This window comes from Spodoptera frugiperda, chromosome 2, assembly GCF_023101765.2.
Source record: "Spodoptera frugiperda isolate SF20-4 chromosome 2, AGI-APGP_CSIRO_Sfru_2.0, whole genome shotgun sequence".
NCBI lineage: Eukaryota > Metazoa > Arthropoda > Insecta > Lepidoptera > Noctuidae > Spodoptera > Spodoptera frugiperda.
Genome location: NC_064213.1, coordinates 11,551,583 through 11,567,286, shown reverse-complemented (window position 1 = coordinate 11,567,286; position 15,704 = coordinate 11,551,583). Strand labels below are relative to the sequence as shown.

Below are 15,704 nucleotides of genomic sequence, written 5' to 3'. Positions count from 1 at the left end.
CAAAACTATTCTCAAAATCTTGCAGCATGGTGAAAGCACACACAACATAGTGGGTCGTATCGGCGGCGACAGCGACCTCTCGCCGCGCGGCCGACAGTACGCCAAAGCCCTCGCTAATTACATCGACCAGCAACAGATCCCCGGCCTGAGGGTCTGGACCTCCTGGATGAAGAGGGCCATACAGACCGTCAAGGATGTCAAGGCCCCACAAGAGAGGTGGAAGGCACTCAATGAGATTGATGCGGTAAGTTATATATTGAAATAGATTTCTTAGGTCCCAATGAATGTAAAAAAAATTGATCAATTCACAGCTTGTTAATTCGGTTATTGATTTTGATCGTTACTGTTAACTTATAATCGAATCTTGCAAGTTAACTATCTAACGTTGGTTAAGGCAATGTAGGTTAAGAGATAATTGAGTTTATTTTATGGTTCATGAATTATTCCAATATATTTACTTATTTAGACATTTAATAGATGCGCTAAGTTAATTCTTCTCCAATTAGGACTTAAAAGTAATGCTATCTTGGAGGTAAATAAGAAATAGTAAAGGCTTTTTCAATATTTATATTTATTTTAAAGTGACAATATCTATCTCCAAATTGCAGGGTATATGCGAAGAGATGACGTACGCGGAGATTCAGCAGAAGTACCCCTCAGACTTCAACGCTCGCGACGCGAACAAGTTCGCGTACCGATACCCGCGCGGGGAGAGCTACGAGGACCTGGTGGCGCGGCTGGAGCCCGTCATCATGGAGCTGGAGCGCCAGGGCAACGTGCTCGTCGTCTCCCACCAGGCCGTCATGCGCTGTCTACTCGCTTACTTCCTTGATAAGTCTGCTGGTGAGTGTGTTTGTTGAAAACAGTTATTTAGTGACTCTCTGTTAGTTCGTTTGTTATTTACTGTAGTTGTTGTTATATTGGAAGGGCTGTGGGTTTTGAAATTTCTAAAAGTATTCACATTATATTTGTAACTAAAATATAGAAAGCTGCAATCCACTTTTTCATTTTGGATTTTACCTGTAATGTTTTACATATTTACTCACAAAGTCTAATTTCTACAATAAAATTGTGACAGAATAATACTTGTGGAGATAGACTCGAAATAATGGTAGCTTTTAAGTCAAATTAAGATCAGTTTTAAACGAAAACAAATCGTTTAAAACTCTATCCTCCTTTTTGCTTCTCTGCAATCCGGTTTAAACCTAACCAATACTCACAAACAACCTGCATTGTTGTTGTAGAGGAGCTCCCGTACCTGCACGTGCCGCTGCACACGGTGATCAAGCTGACGCCGGTGGCCTACGGCTGCCGCGAGGAACACATCAAGCTCTCCGTGCCCGCCGTCGACACGCACCGCCCCAAACCTTCTGTGAGTATACATGTTGAAGAAAAAACCTGGTTTCAGTCTTTAGCTAGGCTATCTACTTGATAAAATTATCAGGTATAGAAAAAAAAAGTAATTCTTAAGAAGATGTAACGATTTTCGTAGATGGGACTGAGTAGTTTCTATCTACCTAGCCTGTGAAACTGCCTTTACACTTACAAATAAAAAAAATAGTCTGATAGAACCTTCTTTGACAGTTTAACTGCATAGCTATAGTTGTGCACTGGTAGTTAGGTATTTATAAAAATTACTGTTATTTCAAATGGTTCAAATAAATCATTATAAATGTTACCAAAATAAAACAAATAAACAAAATTTTTGTGTCTTAAAGACATACGAAACGATACATTGTAATGTCACTTGATAATTAATAGTTTAGCTTATAATTATGTGTATGTAGTTAGTTATTATTGTGTAAGTGCTGTAGAAACATTTATCTTTATGATGGCTTCTAGCAAGTTATCCATACTTTGCAAAAAGCCGCAATTTCTATAACAAACACTTATGTTTATCGACATCTTAAATTGACTATATTATTCTGAAACAATATGGTGTATTAAAGTATTAAATCACAATTAAGTGGACTTGGGATAATAAGCTGTTATTGAAGAATAACTTGAGTGACTGAAACAAGTCTCATTTTCCTTAAGCAAATGACAAACTAAATTATTATTTTAGTTACAATCAGACCTACAGATAATAATGATTTTTTTACACTTTGGATTAAACCTAATAATTTCTTCTTCGCAAAATTATCTGAACTACTTCCAAATGGTAGTATCAGAACAAAACACCAAAATTATAAAAAAAATATATAATATTCAAAATTATTAAAACCGCAATTTATTTAACAGGACGACGAAGACGCGGCTGAGATACAAGTACGCAATGTTTGAAGCATGGGCTAACATTACATAGATAGCATGGGTCTAGTGTATGTTGTTGTGGAAACCTCTATGTCAGCGGTTTATTAGTAATCATGGCTGTTATCTGCGAGGACTAATATTTTCTTTTTCAGATAGATTGGATACTTATAAAAATATTGCAAAAAAAACTATAGCTTCACTAAGGGCTCGGGAGAGTAAGAATACTTTATGGAAATCCATGAAGACGAAATATAGAATCCTAGTTAAAAAAAATACAGTTCTTACCATAATTATCACCTCATCTTTTAGAATTTTGATACATATTTTTAGGACACCATGTGTTCTGGACGCTTTCGCCCATTTACACAAAAATATGACAAGGCTGAATGGTGATACTGGAGGCAGTTGATAAATTCATTCTCATTCACTCTAGTACATACATACCTACATGTGATTTGGGACTCATTGTTTCCAGTGAGACTGATAAAGGTGTAGAAACCACCCAGTTCTTACTCATTTTGTTTATTTTATGTCGGAGGCGGGGCCCAATGCTACTGCAAAATTATTTTAGCAGGCAACCCCAGTTTGTTTGAGGATATGGATACTTTTTAATTTCATACTGAGTTGTTGCATATTTTCTTTCTCAAAATGACCTTTTAGTTGTCATATCTTCTTATGGCTTCGTAGTTTAGTTGCCTCTAGTTTTCTACTAGTACTAACCTATTTGTCTAAAAGGTACTCGTAGATAATTTTCATTATTACTGATGTAATTCAGGGCATCAGAGTTTTACAGCAACATGGTTGACAGTTGGTTTTCTATTTTTTGGCGGGAAAAGTGACAGTTGACAGGTGGTGGTTATCTGTGTGTGTTTGCTTGTGGCGGATGCGGACTTTGTTGAATAAAAATGTTTTTTGTTAAATTCAAAATTTGTGTGTTTATTCTTTTGGATATTTATACGTTTATGTATTTATTGGTAAAGGTGGTTTATATTGGGCCAATATCACTCCGTGTTGGTGCCACACCATATTGCCCTCTACCCAATTCCTTTCCCTAATGGGGGTAAACTAAAGAAAATGTTATACAAAGTCGGTCCTGGTTCCTGGTGGAAATCTCATGAAGAACTCAGATTTTGGGATGCAAGAATGGTTTTAGAAGTTGAAGCCTGTAAATTGTTCTCATTTTCCAGAAAACATTCAGAATTGTGTATTAAATAGTTTCCATCAATAGTAAAATATGAATCTAACATCGACAGTTTGAAGATTAGAATAGTTTTTTTTTTAATTAACGCATGTAATATGTCCATTGTAAATTGTAACCCAAATAAGACCTTAACTCTAAAATATAAATATTTTAATATTTCTCAATTATCAAAATAAGATACCTAAATCTATTTTTATGAATTGTATAAGATTTCTATTAGAAATATCTGTTTCATTTAAATTAAAATCTAATAGTTTCCAATCATGGTCAATAGATGTTATGAAAGTGTAACCTTATGACCAAGACCAACTTGGTATGTCGAAAATAACAAAACTATCCATGACGACATAAACAACTACGCACTGGCCGTAGCCAAAAATAGAATAATTTGCATAGAGAAATAGATTGAAATATAGACGCAAGTACCGTTAGGAATAACGGGAGGGCGATACACCATATATTTCTTCGTCCTACCTTAGATATAATAAAAATCGTACAAACGAGATACATGTGTTATTCGTAGCTACGTTATCTGTATACTGTAACGTTTAAATAATATCTCCGGTACATTTGATTGGATCGGAAGGCGACAAGGTCACGACCAAACCGGTTCCACATATCAATTTATTGTGTATCTGTGTACAGAACTATTTATGTTCCATCTGTGTCTAAATAATATTTTTTGTATTGTATGTGCACGCAACACACGTATAGGATTCTCGATATAAGAATTAATATTGATTTTTCTTCCCAGGTGATACCCGCGCCGCCTATAAAGCCGCCCACGCCGCCCGTCCTCAACGGAGAGACGAACGGCGAACAAAGCGAGGATAGCCAGTCGCATTAATACATACACAGGACACATAGTTAATAATATAATTACATTGTCCATGCTAGTTCAAAATGTTAGTTTATAAATGACATTTGGGTATTTCTTTTTCTGTGTGAACGAGTAAAAATAGATTGTGGTGGTTATCTGTGACTGTCTGCAATCAGTCGAGTCGACGAATTTGAGACTGATGATAAGTGAGTTTAGATTTTTAAATTTTTAAGTCGTGTCTATCTTTATATGAAAAATGAATACCTTTGATACGTTCACGTACACTTGGCCGTTTGTCACCGTTCACTCAGAGTCAGCGCGGGGCACAGCATTTTGGTCTATTTTACATTATCAAATTTCCCGCTCGTGATTTAATGTTTTCTCCTTTAGCGCTGCAGCGCTTATAAATTTTGCATTAGCTTCGTTTGAGTTGCACTCACAGCGCTGTCGCTATAATCTGGCAAGCGCTTTATTCGCTTACTGGCGTAAAACGCAAGTACAGCGTATGACAAACTGTAAATTCTCTATACCTACTGTGCCCCACGCCTATATATTTTTGTATGCTGTCTCTGTTTGTCTAGCTAGCGCCTGTCATCCTATCATATTTATAAATAATATTTAATTATACATAAGAATTTTTACAAAGTGGCTATGTATATTAAATGTAATATTGTAAAATTATAATTAACTTTTATTTAAATATAAGTTTAATGTAAGTGGGAACTTTGGTTTTATTTTACCACATTCAGTGAGTAATTTTACTTACTGTTCATCCAAAATTGGTCATTTGCTACCGAGTGTGCTTAACAAAGTCGCTATACGTACCTAATTAAATTCGTTTTTATATAAAAATACATATAATAAAGATCAGACAATTAATTTAACTATGTTCCAATTAAAAAAAAGATATTCCCCGTTTTTATTTATGGTTCACTGATTTTGGTTCGATTCCCGAATCAGTAAACGTATGCAGAATATGTGCTAAATTCTCTCTTTATGGTTGTAGTTAAGTTTAAGTTAGGGTTGCACCTGGTCAGATCAGTTTATAGCAATAAACTTTTTGATATACATACAAATTTATTTATTTATTTTATTAAGAAAACCAACAGCGTTACAGTAGGTAAAATAACAATATGGATACATTTTTTACGGTAAGGCTAATAACAGGTTTCCCTTAGTGTAACATAACAATTAGGTATAATTCGGCTTATAAACGGACAGTAAACAAAACACAAATAATTATTTTAGTCATTGTGAGAAGCAAAATGCCTCGTCTAACTCCTCCTCCTCCTTTAATTAAAAAAAGCTGTATTATTTAAATATTGAAACTATTGGTGGATAAAGATAATATTTCGCCAATCACATTGTTTTAATTATTCCTGTGACAGGGAACTAAAGAGCAGACGGAATGTCATAAAGCCTGCCTCTGCTATACACATATGGGCAGCTGATATAGCACCACGCCTGTCTCCTAATGAAGTAGGCAGAGATAATGGAACCCTTAATGACATGATTCTGTTCACATTCTGGCTTACTAATTCCGCTTCATCTACACTCATCAATCTTCTATGCTTCAATGATTTAGAAAACCAAAAATAAACAATTTTAGCCTACAATTAGAAATAATCATATTTTTTTTATTACGCACAAAACATATTCGAATTCACGTTTTAAACTTGGCGCCCTTTGTATACAACGCCCTCTAGTGGTGCATAGCACTGCCGAAAAACGTGCTAAGACAGTATTTCACATTCTTATTTCTAGATGGCGCTACTAGTTACATTCATATTCATTTAGCATTCGTCTGCCGCTGAGTATTCCGAGAAACGAAATTACAGTAGCGCAGCTCAAAGTCGAGCAAATATGGACAGTTAAACTATATTCATGTTTGAACAATGTCATACAATAAGTATTCAATATACATCATACGTATAAATCACAAAAGTTACATTACAGATTTCTCAAAATCTTACTGTTTTACCATCATAATATTTACAAGTTCCTTCTTCAACAGGTCCCCAACCTCAAGCTACTTACACGAAGTGGGTAAATAGTCGCTTTGTCTTATAGCATTCATAAGAAACATTTCTTGGGAATTTGGAGTTTAAGCTTATTCTAAAAACGTAAACGCATTTTGTATACAGTATGATCAATAAAAAGGAAGTTTTTAATTGGTAATACTTAAATTAACCAAATTAATATGAAATTAAGGTTTGCAGTAGGTATTGCAACTTTTACCAGCTAAGTATGTACTTTAATGTTTTTTAATATTATGCTATGAAATCTGAGTGTGTCTAAACTAAAATGTTGTAAATGCACCCTGGAAGCGCAGGCTTCAAATTCCAGGTAAACATCCGGGCGACCTACATAGCTTTTACAGTATGAAATAAACGGGCCGGGCGAGCGTACCTACAGTACCTAGATAACTATGTAACATGAACGTCCACGGCTAGTACATACAAACACGTGAGCAATCAATAAAATACTATATAGACGGCCATGTACTGCCGATGCCTACCTACACGCGTCCCGGCCGGCGCCTATGGAAACGAATGGAGTTGATTCTATCATTTTATTATTGTAAATACTGGTTTCTTTTATTTTGCTGTAATACAGAGATGTATCTTATAATGTATAAAGTTATTTGCTACGTTTTCTTGAGCGTGATTTATACATAAATATACTGTAGTAGTTAAAACAAAGGAAGAAATAAATAAATGCCACATTTACAGTAACAATGTTTTTATCATTCTTCGCACATTAACCACTAAGGTATTTCAATATTAAACTTCTAATCATAAAATAAATACTTGAAAGAACAAACTATTTTTATCAGGACTAGAATCGATTGCTGTATCGATTTTTACCATAGATCTTCTCAAACTCTTTTCTCTATTCGTCACAGCTGTCAATGACATTTCGACGTTCGAAACGTATTTTTACGAAATATATTTTGCCTAATTTCCTTAGTTGAATCGCTAACTTATATAATTATTTTATTAAAATTAGTCAAATAATTAAAATTACAATGAATATACATTGATTATGTACTTTGAAAGTTAGTGGATTTCTTGTCTCCTTGATAACAAAAATGGTAACTTTGAATTCAGACGAAAAATTTAATAGAGGTGCGTGCGTCATATTTTCAATGTGACCTATTTCTCCGAAACAGTGATCGTTTCGTTTAATCACATTACTGTTGCTGTTTTGCAGTGAGGAGGAATTTCTGTTTTTATTTGGATGTTCAAGACCATGGTTTGTCTAGAGCCATGAGTCGCAGAATTCAGGACTTGGGTTTGGTAAGTGCATACATTTATAGCTTTTACCGCCAAAATTGTTATTCTCCTGAATTAGCTCCGATAGATGTATAGCTACGTTGCCACATATTTTTTGGTTATGTATAAATATAGGACGACTAAAATAGGGATAACAGTATTTTTTAATTCGGCAGCCTATAAACAGGGTAACTGTATTTAGTCATGTTATTTACGTGCAGTTTCATGTTTTGCTTACCAGTCTACCTTACGTAGATAGAAAAAGAATAACGATTAAATGGTTACCTAAATGTAAAGGTTTATTTTGGCTTGACATTTATACTGAGTTGTATTTCACGTGCGTATTTCGTATTTTTAATTATTTTAGAAACTTAATTCTTGTAAAAATAATCAAATCGAATGTTATAAATAAAATAATTTCTAATTGAAAAGGAACGCAATTTGAATGGACCAATGAGAGAAGTCTCCCCTTCCACCGAACGACAGCGCCTCTAGTGTCCAAAACATAAACTAACGTGAAATATCTCCATCTTGTATGACAGATTTGTGTTTGTTGTTACTTTTTCGATTTTATTTATCAAATGTGTATAAATACATATAAAAAGTGTTTTAAACGTTGCGTTATTAGTTCATAATCTTATAATTCAACGAGTGCTACATGAATTTTGTATGAATTTACCGTCCGAAGGTAATTCTGTGAGTGACGAACATAGTGGTCGTCTCAGTGACTAGTATATAGTTACTTATTTTTGTGATAAGCGGAGCGCGGGGGCCTCGCGGACGGCTTTTATGTAAGTATATACACTGTATATTAATCACACGTGCGTACCGACCCAATGATCGTGTCAGAATTGTTTAGAAAACAGTTTAAAAACAGTTGGAGTGGCTAGTGGGTCGCATAGCTTGCGTTCAATTTTAGGTCATCTTTTGTACGGTCGCGTTAGAGCCACCGCCGCCGCACCGCGAAATGCAGCGGGCCGAGGCCAAGCGGCGCGCTCTCTCGCGCTGAGTTGCACTACATCCATTTTAAAAGCCGTTTGAAATGTAGTTTCCTTCGGGTTACGCGTGTGTCTGCTTAATTTTTGACAGTTGATATTGCTTTCATCTAACCAAGGGGTTGTGAGTCTTAAGTGTAATGTCTTAAGGGTGAGATTGGTGTGTGACAGTGTAATGTGTTATTTTTTTGCGCGGGACGGTTGGCGCGAGTCGTGGAGGGCGCGATGGCGCGGCCCGCCGGCGTCGTCTCGTTGTGTCGACCGTATTTCAAGGAAAACTCGGCGATGTGTGTTCCGGCGCGTCGATAACTCGCGGCGCTGCTGGCCGCCCCGTTACATTGTGCCGTCGCATGCATCGCTCAATAACATATTCCGAGAATGCTCTCTGACCAAACGCCGTCGCTCGCACCGAGTAGGTAGCTGTTGCGACACATACATTACGCGTATTAGGTCAGCCTGGTGCAATGCTGACTTTCACATAATGTCACTTCACACTGCATTACCTAAACAATAACATTTGCTGACACTAAATTCTTATAAGAGTTGCCACATATTTCCTAAAGTTCTCATATTTGTCATAATTTAAAGCTGGCAACATTAGATTAATTAAATATAATTGTTTATGAGTTTATTTTATCAATAGTTAGTAACTGATATGGTAATGTGTGGTAGTGAGCTGTTATATTTTGTAGTGGTCTACTATGTACATGTGTGAATAAGTATGCTTGTTATCCTCACTGGGTGTGATGTGGTACATAAAGTTGATGGCTATAATCACACTGACAGATGCATTAATGGGTCTATTATGCACTGTAAGTCAACCTTTGTGTGTGGAATATGTTGACTTGTTAATTGCAAGGTTAGCAAGACAACACATACACTGATATGCAGCTAGGTATTTATTAAAATGCATTCAAACAGCAAAAACTATTAGGACACTCAACTACTTGTTGCATGAGCTTGATGGAAACATTTAGCAATACTGATTATGTTGCATATTTTGTTAATTATGCAGAATTCACAAATATTATTATACAAAATGTATTCTTTATAGCTCACACAGTTATTTTTATCAGTAGTTGTGCATGTAATCTTTTAGAAATATATATTTATATTTTACATTTATTATTAAACCACAAATGTGTTAAAAGCTGTTGATAAGTGAGTCTTAATGCATAATTACTTTAGATTTTTACATGTAGTACTTTTATTCTAAAACAAAATCATAATACAATAATTAATGTTAACCTCAACTTCAGTGCGAGTAATACTGAAACCTAAATGAACAAAATTCTGAAAATGTACTTGTAAACAATATATTAACTTGTAACATCTCAGTTTGATACCTGTTGCTTTGAATCGTTCACAAGTGGCATCAAAGACTATCTTATAGACAACTTCACTGTGTTAAAAGTAAATAGATTTAACAAAATATTTAGTGCCTTGCTAGGACAAATATTTTTAAATGAACAGTGTGATATATTAATTTATTTTAATATCAGACAAGGAATCGAGATGATGGAGAATTGTTTATTTATATTTTACCTCCTCATAGTCAAATTGATCACAAATTCTGTTTATCCTTGTTCAGGGGATAAATATTGAATTCTAATAAGAAACTGTACAATTTGTAATTCACAGATTAATGTTCACGGATTGATTTTTATGAATAAACAACATACTATTTAACTTTTAAGGGTTAATTTTATTTATTATACACATGGCCTTAAATTATTCCATTGAGTCCGCCCACTAGGCCCGCCTATCTCACTTTTTCAAATACAAATTCCATAACAATATTTACTTTGCCAAACATTTATTTTTTGGCAAGTCATCACAAACCAAAGATTATTATGGTAATATGGTCCCTGTTATGTATTGTTGGTAGTGTAAAATGGTATTCATTGATTGTATTTGCTTACAGCAGCAAGAATTATTTCTAACATCCCGCGTGACGCACGTTGTGCGCGACCGAGTGACAGAGACTAACAGTGCGGGGGGCGCAGGAGCCGCGGGCCCCGCGCGATGGGCGCGACGTGAGGGGCGCGCGCGCGCCGATGCCATGCTGGAGCGCGTGCGGCCGGACCCGCCTCACCACACACCCAACAACAAATACATACAGATCTCTGTTCAGAAGGTACACCCACTCATACCCCACTTCATACCACCCTTACCCAAGGTGCCAGTTTGATGGATAACATGTGGCACTACATATAAAAGTATAAATGTTATTAGATTCATGTAAATATGCTTCAAATACCTCTATTGCTGCTCTATATCCATGAAATTGATACCTAGTGTTTAAACCTAACAACTGTAAGTTAATTGTAGATTAGTATTGAGATTCATACAGTTAGTGATAAATGCTTAGTAATTAAGATAAATCTCTTGTACATAAACTGAGTTAAATAAAAAGAGAGTATGATTGTTAGCATAAATAAATTGAAAACATAATAGGTATATCCTGTATGAAGATATCAGTTTATGTACATGGGATTGATGCCTCTGTAGGTCTTCTTAGAGCTTGTTGCATATCTGCATGCCTTTGTCTAAAACGATTAACCACTTTCCTTTTCTTTTAACCTCTATATATTTATCTTGCGCTGTATTATTATATATCTTTACAAAATATTTATTAATCTTTCAGGCTATAAGTCTATTGGATAAACTGTATGATACATTCTTCACGCCGCCGCGCGTAGCGCATATCACGTACTTCACTAAACATTTTATCAAGATTGAATTTTTGGACAAGTATGAAATAACATTTATAAGAAACGTATGTCTTTTACCTCACTGGTAAACAAAAAACTAAATTGTTATGTTCATTTCCAGGTTGTGCAGACCTATTTACAAGGAATTTGATGAATGGCCAGAAATATCATTAGAACCAGACCCTCCAAGAGAAAAGAAGAAAGAAACACCAGAGAAAATTGTTGCCAATAATCCAAAAGATATTGCCATACAAAAGTAAGTAGAAGTTGTTCTCATGTGGATTATTTATTACATGAATCGCCATATTCTTATAGAAATATTTTTTTACAGAATGACGCGTAAAAGTCGTCCAAGAATCAAGGAGAAGGAAGAAAAAGAGGCAAAGGGTGGCTACTGTGAGATGTGCAACGCAGACTACGGAGACGCGACACTACACCGGCGCTCCCCGCACCACCTCGCCTTCGTACGCAACCACACCAACTTCCTCGCGCTGGATTCGCTCATTGGCGCCGGTACCGATGTTGCCACTTTCCTTGACAAAGCCACACCTATCAACGGTGAACGGCGTTCGCTAAGAAAAATGTGCAATGGCGACAGCGACCCGCCCAAAAGCAAACGGTCGAAACGATCCCAGTCGCCGGATTCCACAGTCAATGGTAACCTCAGTCCGAGGCGGAATGGATATGTAGAAGATGAGAAAAAGCACAATACCCGGTGCAGTAAACGAGCCAGTGAAGCAACCACTGAAGACCGACAGTACTACAAAGTAGTAGGTGTCAGCACCAAGCTAAGATCGAGTGGCGGGTTCTCGAATAAAAGAAAAGATTCGTCGCCCTCGTGTAATGGCACCAAGCCCCTAGTCGTTAAGTTCAGAAAAGTCCGGCGCTCAGAGTTATCTGTGCTCAGTGATGAAGCAGAACAGTTCATGTTTCCAAAACGCGCCAGCTCCACAAGTTCCACATCTTCCGACGATGATGACAAAGAACTAAGTTCCCGAAGAAAAACTACACCGCCGCCACCACCACCACCCGTCGAAAGGCGGAGACAAGCGCGGCCACTCGCCCTGAAAGAGGAGTCTTCGGAGGAAGATAGCTGGCCCGAAGATAACCGAAGGCGAAAGAAACGAACGCCTGCTGTCACTAAACGAGCACGCAGAGTGCCTTGCAAAGCACAGAGCACAGAACCACCGCCTGAGCCTCCCGAGGTTGTGGAACAAATAGTGCCTGCAGAGCCTCCTGCACCACCTGACGGGGAAGTAAGCCCTTTGAGAGAAGAACCCGTTGAACGATGTATGAAGTGGGAAGATGGAAAGCTGAAGTACACCCCAGCTGTGGAGCAATTGGAGTTTGCCTTTGAATCTGTGCCACATAGTGAGCCCTGGTTTGAAACCTTCAAAAGACAAGATGAGGACAAGGTGCTTGTTAAGAATATACCTCAATATTTTGGTAAGTTTTGGAAATAACAAATATTACATATAAATTTATTAAAAGTACTAGGTATTTTATGTAATTTTCTTTTAATAATTTTTTATTGTTTCTTGTTACAGCATTATATTCAAAATCGCCAAAGTTACCATATGAAATTGGTCAGTTACCACCTTTGAAGCCAAATTGCTGTCCACTAAGTGACTTGGTTAAACGAGAAGAAAAGCCAGGACCGTCACGGTCTTACGGGACGCGAGGAATGAAGAAACAGAAAATTAGAAAAAGAACTGCCGCACTGCTAGCGCTAGAGGGGCACCCGCGGAAATCCCCTCGCGAGCATGCGTCTACCCTGGCCATTCTCGGTTCGGCTGGTTTAGTACACCGGCGGAGACATGCTGATGATAACAAGTCCACTGCGTCGGAAGACACGATCAGCGACACGCACAGTAATCCTAAAGTTGATCCTGTAATTTCTGAAACTCAAGAGGCATCTGAGAGATTACAACAATTTTTATCTGAGGTGTTCGAGGACGCGGCGGAATACGACGTATCCGACGAGGTGATGGACGGTGAGCCGGCTGTCACCACGTCAACTAACATGCTTGACGTGTCCAGTATGATGTCAGAGTGTGAGAACTGCGATCTGATTAGAAATGAGATCAAAGAAGCAGCAGACAGACCTAAAGGCAGACGCGGCAAGTTTAAAAAGAAGAATAGAACGGGCTGGCCTAATAAAAAGAAGCAAACTAAGAAGAGTTCCAGGACAAGCAGTGTCGAGTCTGAAAACAAAGTAGACAGCAGTTTAGATCGGTCGTCGGCAGAGCCTCCAGACGATGATACCACACAGGACGCGATCAGCGAGGAAGATACTAATTTATCTGAGACTGAAAAAGAAGACAAAACTATATTAGAAAAATCCAAATCAGAGTTTGATTCGAAAGACAAAACTTTGACAGAGGACTCGGTAGCTGAGAAATGTGATCCTATGGACATATCTGATAGCAAAGACAAGACTTTACAGGAGTTAAAGGTATCAGAAGAAAAGTCTAAGGACGAGAAAGAGGAACGAAAATTACGTTCAGAGACTGACGATAAGGATATTAAGAAGAGGAAACGGGCGTTGCATGGACTGGGCGACTGGATGCAACCAGTGGTGCGGGTGGCCCGAGTGGACCCGGGCGCGGCGCGACGTCTGCGGTCAGCGGCGCGGCCGCGGTCCAACCGGTACAGATAGCGCGCGGCCCGCCGCTGCCTCGCCAAACAACGATAATTCCTCAAATGGACTCCATTGTTTCGCCAAACCTACCGTCGAACAATCAGTAGTTGTGATCGCACTTCGGAGCTATAATAGCTGCGTAGACTGCTCGCCGATGACGCGTAGATATAATTTTGTTGTTTGTTATTTATTTTGTAAATAGCCTGTTGTTGTCTGTGTCAGCATGAACTTGGCCATTTTTGGCAGATGAAACTGGGAGTATCAGTATTTAAATTGTTTTTGTTTATAAGAGAATAATATATCTCGAGGCTGCGAACTACAGAATGTTGTGTACATAGTGGTGTAATATATTATGTGAGGACTTGGACCTATGTGTGTGTGTAAGACCAGTGCAGTGAGTAGACGTGGCGAACTTAGTCTGTATATAAATGTTATTGTATGCTTAGAAAGTATCTTTCTTTTTTTAAGATAAATGGAGATGCAGGAATAAAGTTACTTCAGCCACTCACATATCTACCACTAAATGTAACTACATAAATATTATATTTATAATTACTGCAATAACTACTGTCCATAGACGGAAACCATAGTAATATTATAAATGTGTTTTTCTCAATGTTGTCTCAGTGTCTACAATTATTAGAACTAGTCAGTATTCGATTCCACATTTTGCTGGAACTTCGTATTTCTGACTCCATCTCCTTTATCTACGTGAAATTTCATCAAAATAAAAATGTATAAATTACTATGATTCTCACTTATTTGTTTTATTAAACCTATATAAATATATTCCGTCGAAAAGAAGATTTCCAACCCTCTATATATTTTACTTGATCTGAATATAATCAGATTATTGTTATAATTACCCAAAAAACACATCACGCACATTACCCTATGGAGAAGGCAAAAACAAAACGCCTAGCAGCCTAGCTCGAGGCGCGCACTAGTTACGAGCACTCGTAAGTATTATAAGAGGACGTCGTGTCACCAAATGCGTTATTATGTATTTACTTTGTGGACCTTTTGATGTTGAGCAGCATACATATTACCTATATACCCTACGAGGCTAGCTAGAGGGCACAGACGCTATTTATGCAAACAAAGTAGATTTTTATCAGTTTCTGTTGTACTAAACACTGATAAACATACTGGCTGAAGTTAGTTAATCTTTGTGAAAAGGCATGAATAGCCCTTTAGATCACCTTGAAGTTATTCCTACGCTTATTATTATTGTTCAGTATTGTTTTGCAAGTAACTGCGTATTGAAGTAGTACCAACTAGTACTTTTACGTACGCATTCGATTGCTACAAGAAAAAGAAATGTAGATTTTAATTTACACCAAGTTGATGTAAATAAATAAAATAATGTCTGAAAGGTAGGCGTACTTGAGGACAACGCCATCTAGAAACTAAGTAGAAACTCCGTTATTTATTATTTACTCAAGTGAAGACTTGATGCCCGTCGTGTCGTTATCATGTTTTTCAGTAACAAAGGTCAATCACTCAGGGGCCAACCATTTCATGATACAGTACATATTCATTGGTATGTGAAATGTACAGTCAAAGTGCTACATTTTTTAGTACCTATTGAAGAGTATTTTGGATGACCATTTTGGTCAGTTAATAATCATTGTAGCAGTGACAATGTCTATGAAAGGTTGAAATAAGAAAAAAAAAAGTTTGCTATTTAACATGTTATTTTCAACTGAAAGTTATCACAAGCAATAATTCTTCCACTACAGACAAAAGACTTAGTAAATGCAGTGTAACATCAGTTGCTTTTCATAGTATGACTAATGCTAAAA

At 37.1% G+C, this 15,704-nt stretch overlaps 2 protein-coding genes across 9 annotated transcripts in view; both read left to right on the top strand.

Annotated features, from left to right (window-relative positions):
* The window catches only part of LOC118269058 (6-phosphofructo-2-kinase/fructose-2,6-bisphosphatase), a 41,537-nt gene extending 36,540 nt beyond the window's left edge, over positions 1 to 4,997 (top strand). For 2 of the 4 annotated variants that reach the window (XM_035583950.2, XM_035583952.2), the window contains exons 6-10: positions 26 to 244; positions 609 to 843; positions 1,245 to 1,372; positions 2,242 to 2,268; positions 4,209 to 4,997. In XM_035583950.2, coding sequence (XP_035439843.1) covers positions 26 to 244; positions 609 to 843; positions 1,245 to 1,372; positions 2,242 to 2,268; positions 4,209 to 4,301 — 702 coding nt within the window. In that variant the 3' untranslated portion in view covers positions 4,302 to 4,997. The remainder of the gene's footprint in view (positions 1 to 25; positions 245 to 608; positions 844 to 1,244; positions 1,373 to 2,241; positions 2,269 to 4,208) is intronic. The other 2 variants (XM_035583951.2, XM_050704414.1) reach the window with 1 other exon arrangement.
* A 2,181-nt stretch (positions 4,998 to 7,178) lies between these two features.
* Positions 7,179 to 14,656, top strand: LOC118269049 (serine/arginine repetitive matrix protein 1). Of its 5 annotated transcripts, XM_035583926.2 has the most exons (7): positions 7,179 to 7,402; positions 7,488 to 7,573; positions 10,469 to 10,681; positions 11,192 to 11,298; positions 11,380 to 11,514; positions 11,590 to 12,704; positions 12,806 to 14,656. In XM_035583926.2, the coding sequence occupies exons 1-7, from the start codon at positions 7,366 to 7,368 to the stop codon at positions 13,915 to 13,917; spliced, it is 2,805 nt and encodes a 934-aa protein (XP_035439819.2). In that variant the 5' UTR covers positions 7,179 to 7,365; the 3' UTR covers positions 13,918 to 14,656. The 5 variants fall into 5 exon arrangements, with proteins under 5 accessions (XP_035439819.2, XP_050559715.1, XP_035439823.1 ...); XM_035583925.2 differs by lacking the exons at positions 7,179 to 7,402; positions 7,488 to 7,573 and adding an exon at positions 8,383 to 8,956; XM_035583927.2 differs by lacking the exons at positions 7,179 to 7,402; positions 7,488 to 7,573 and adding an exon at positions 8,993 to 9,356.
* The last annotated feature ends 1,048 nt before the right edge of the window (positions 14,657 to 15,704 follow it).

Coding starts and splice junctions, on each gene's coding strand:
- LOC118269049 (XM_035583925.2), top strand. CDS start 8,720: ATGTGTTATTTTTTTGCGCGGGACGGTTGGCGCGAGTCGTGGAGGGCG. Junction 11,299..11,379: donor AAGATTGAATTTTTGGACAA/GTATGAAATAAC, acceptor GTTCATTTCCAG/GTTGTGCAGACCTATTTACA. Junction 11,515..11,589: donor AAAGATATTGCCATACAAAA/GTAAGTAGAAGT, acceptor ATTTTTTTACAG/AATGACGCGTAAAAGTCGTC.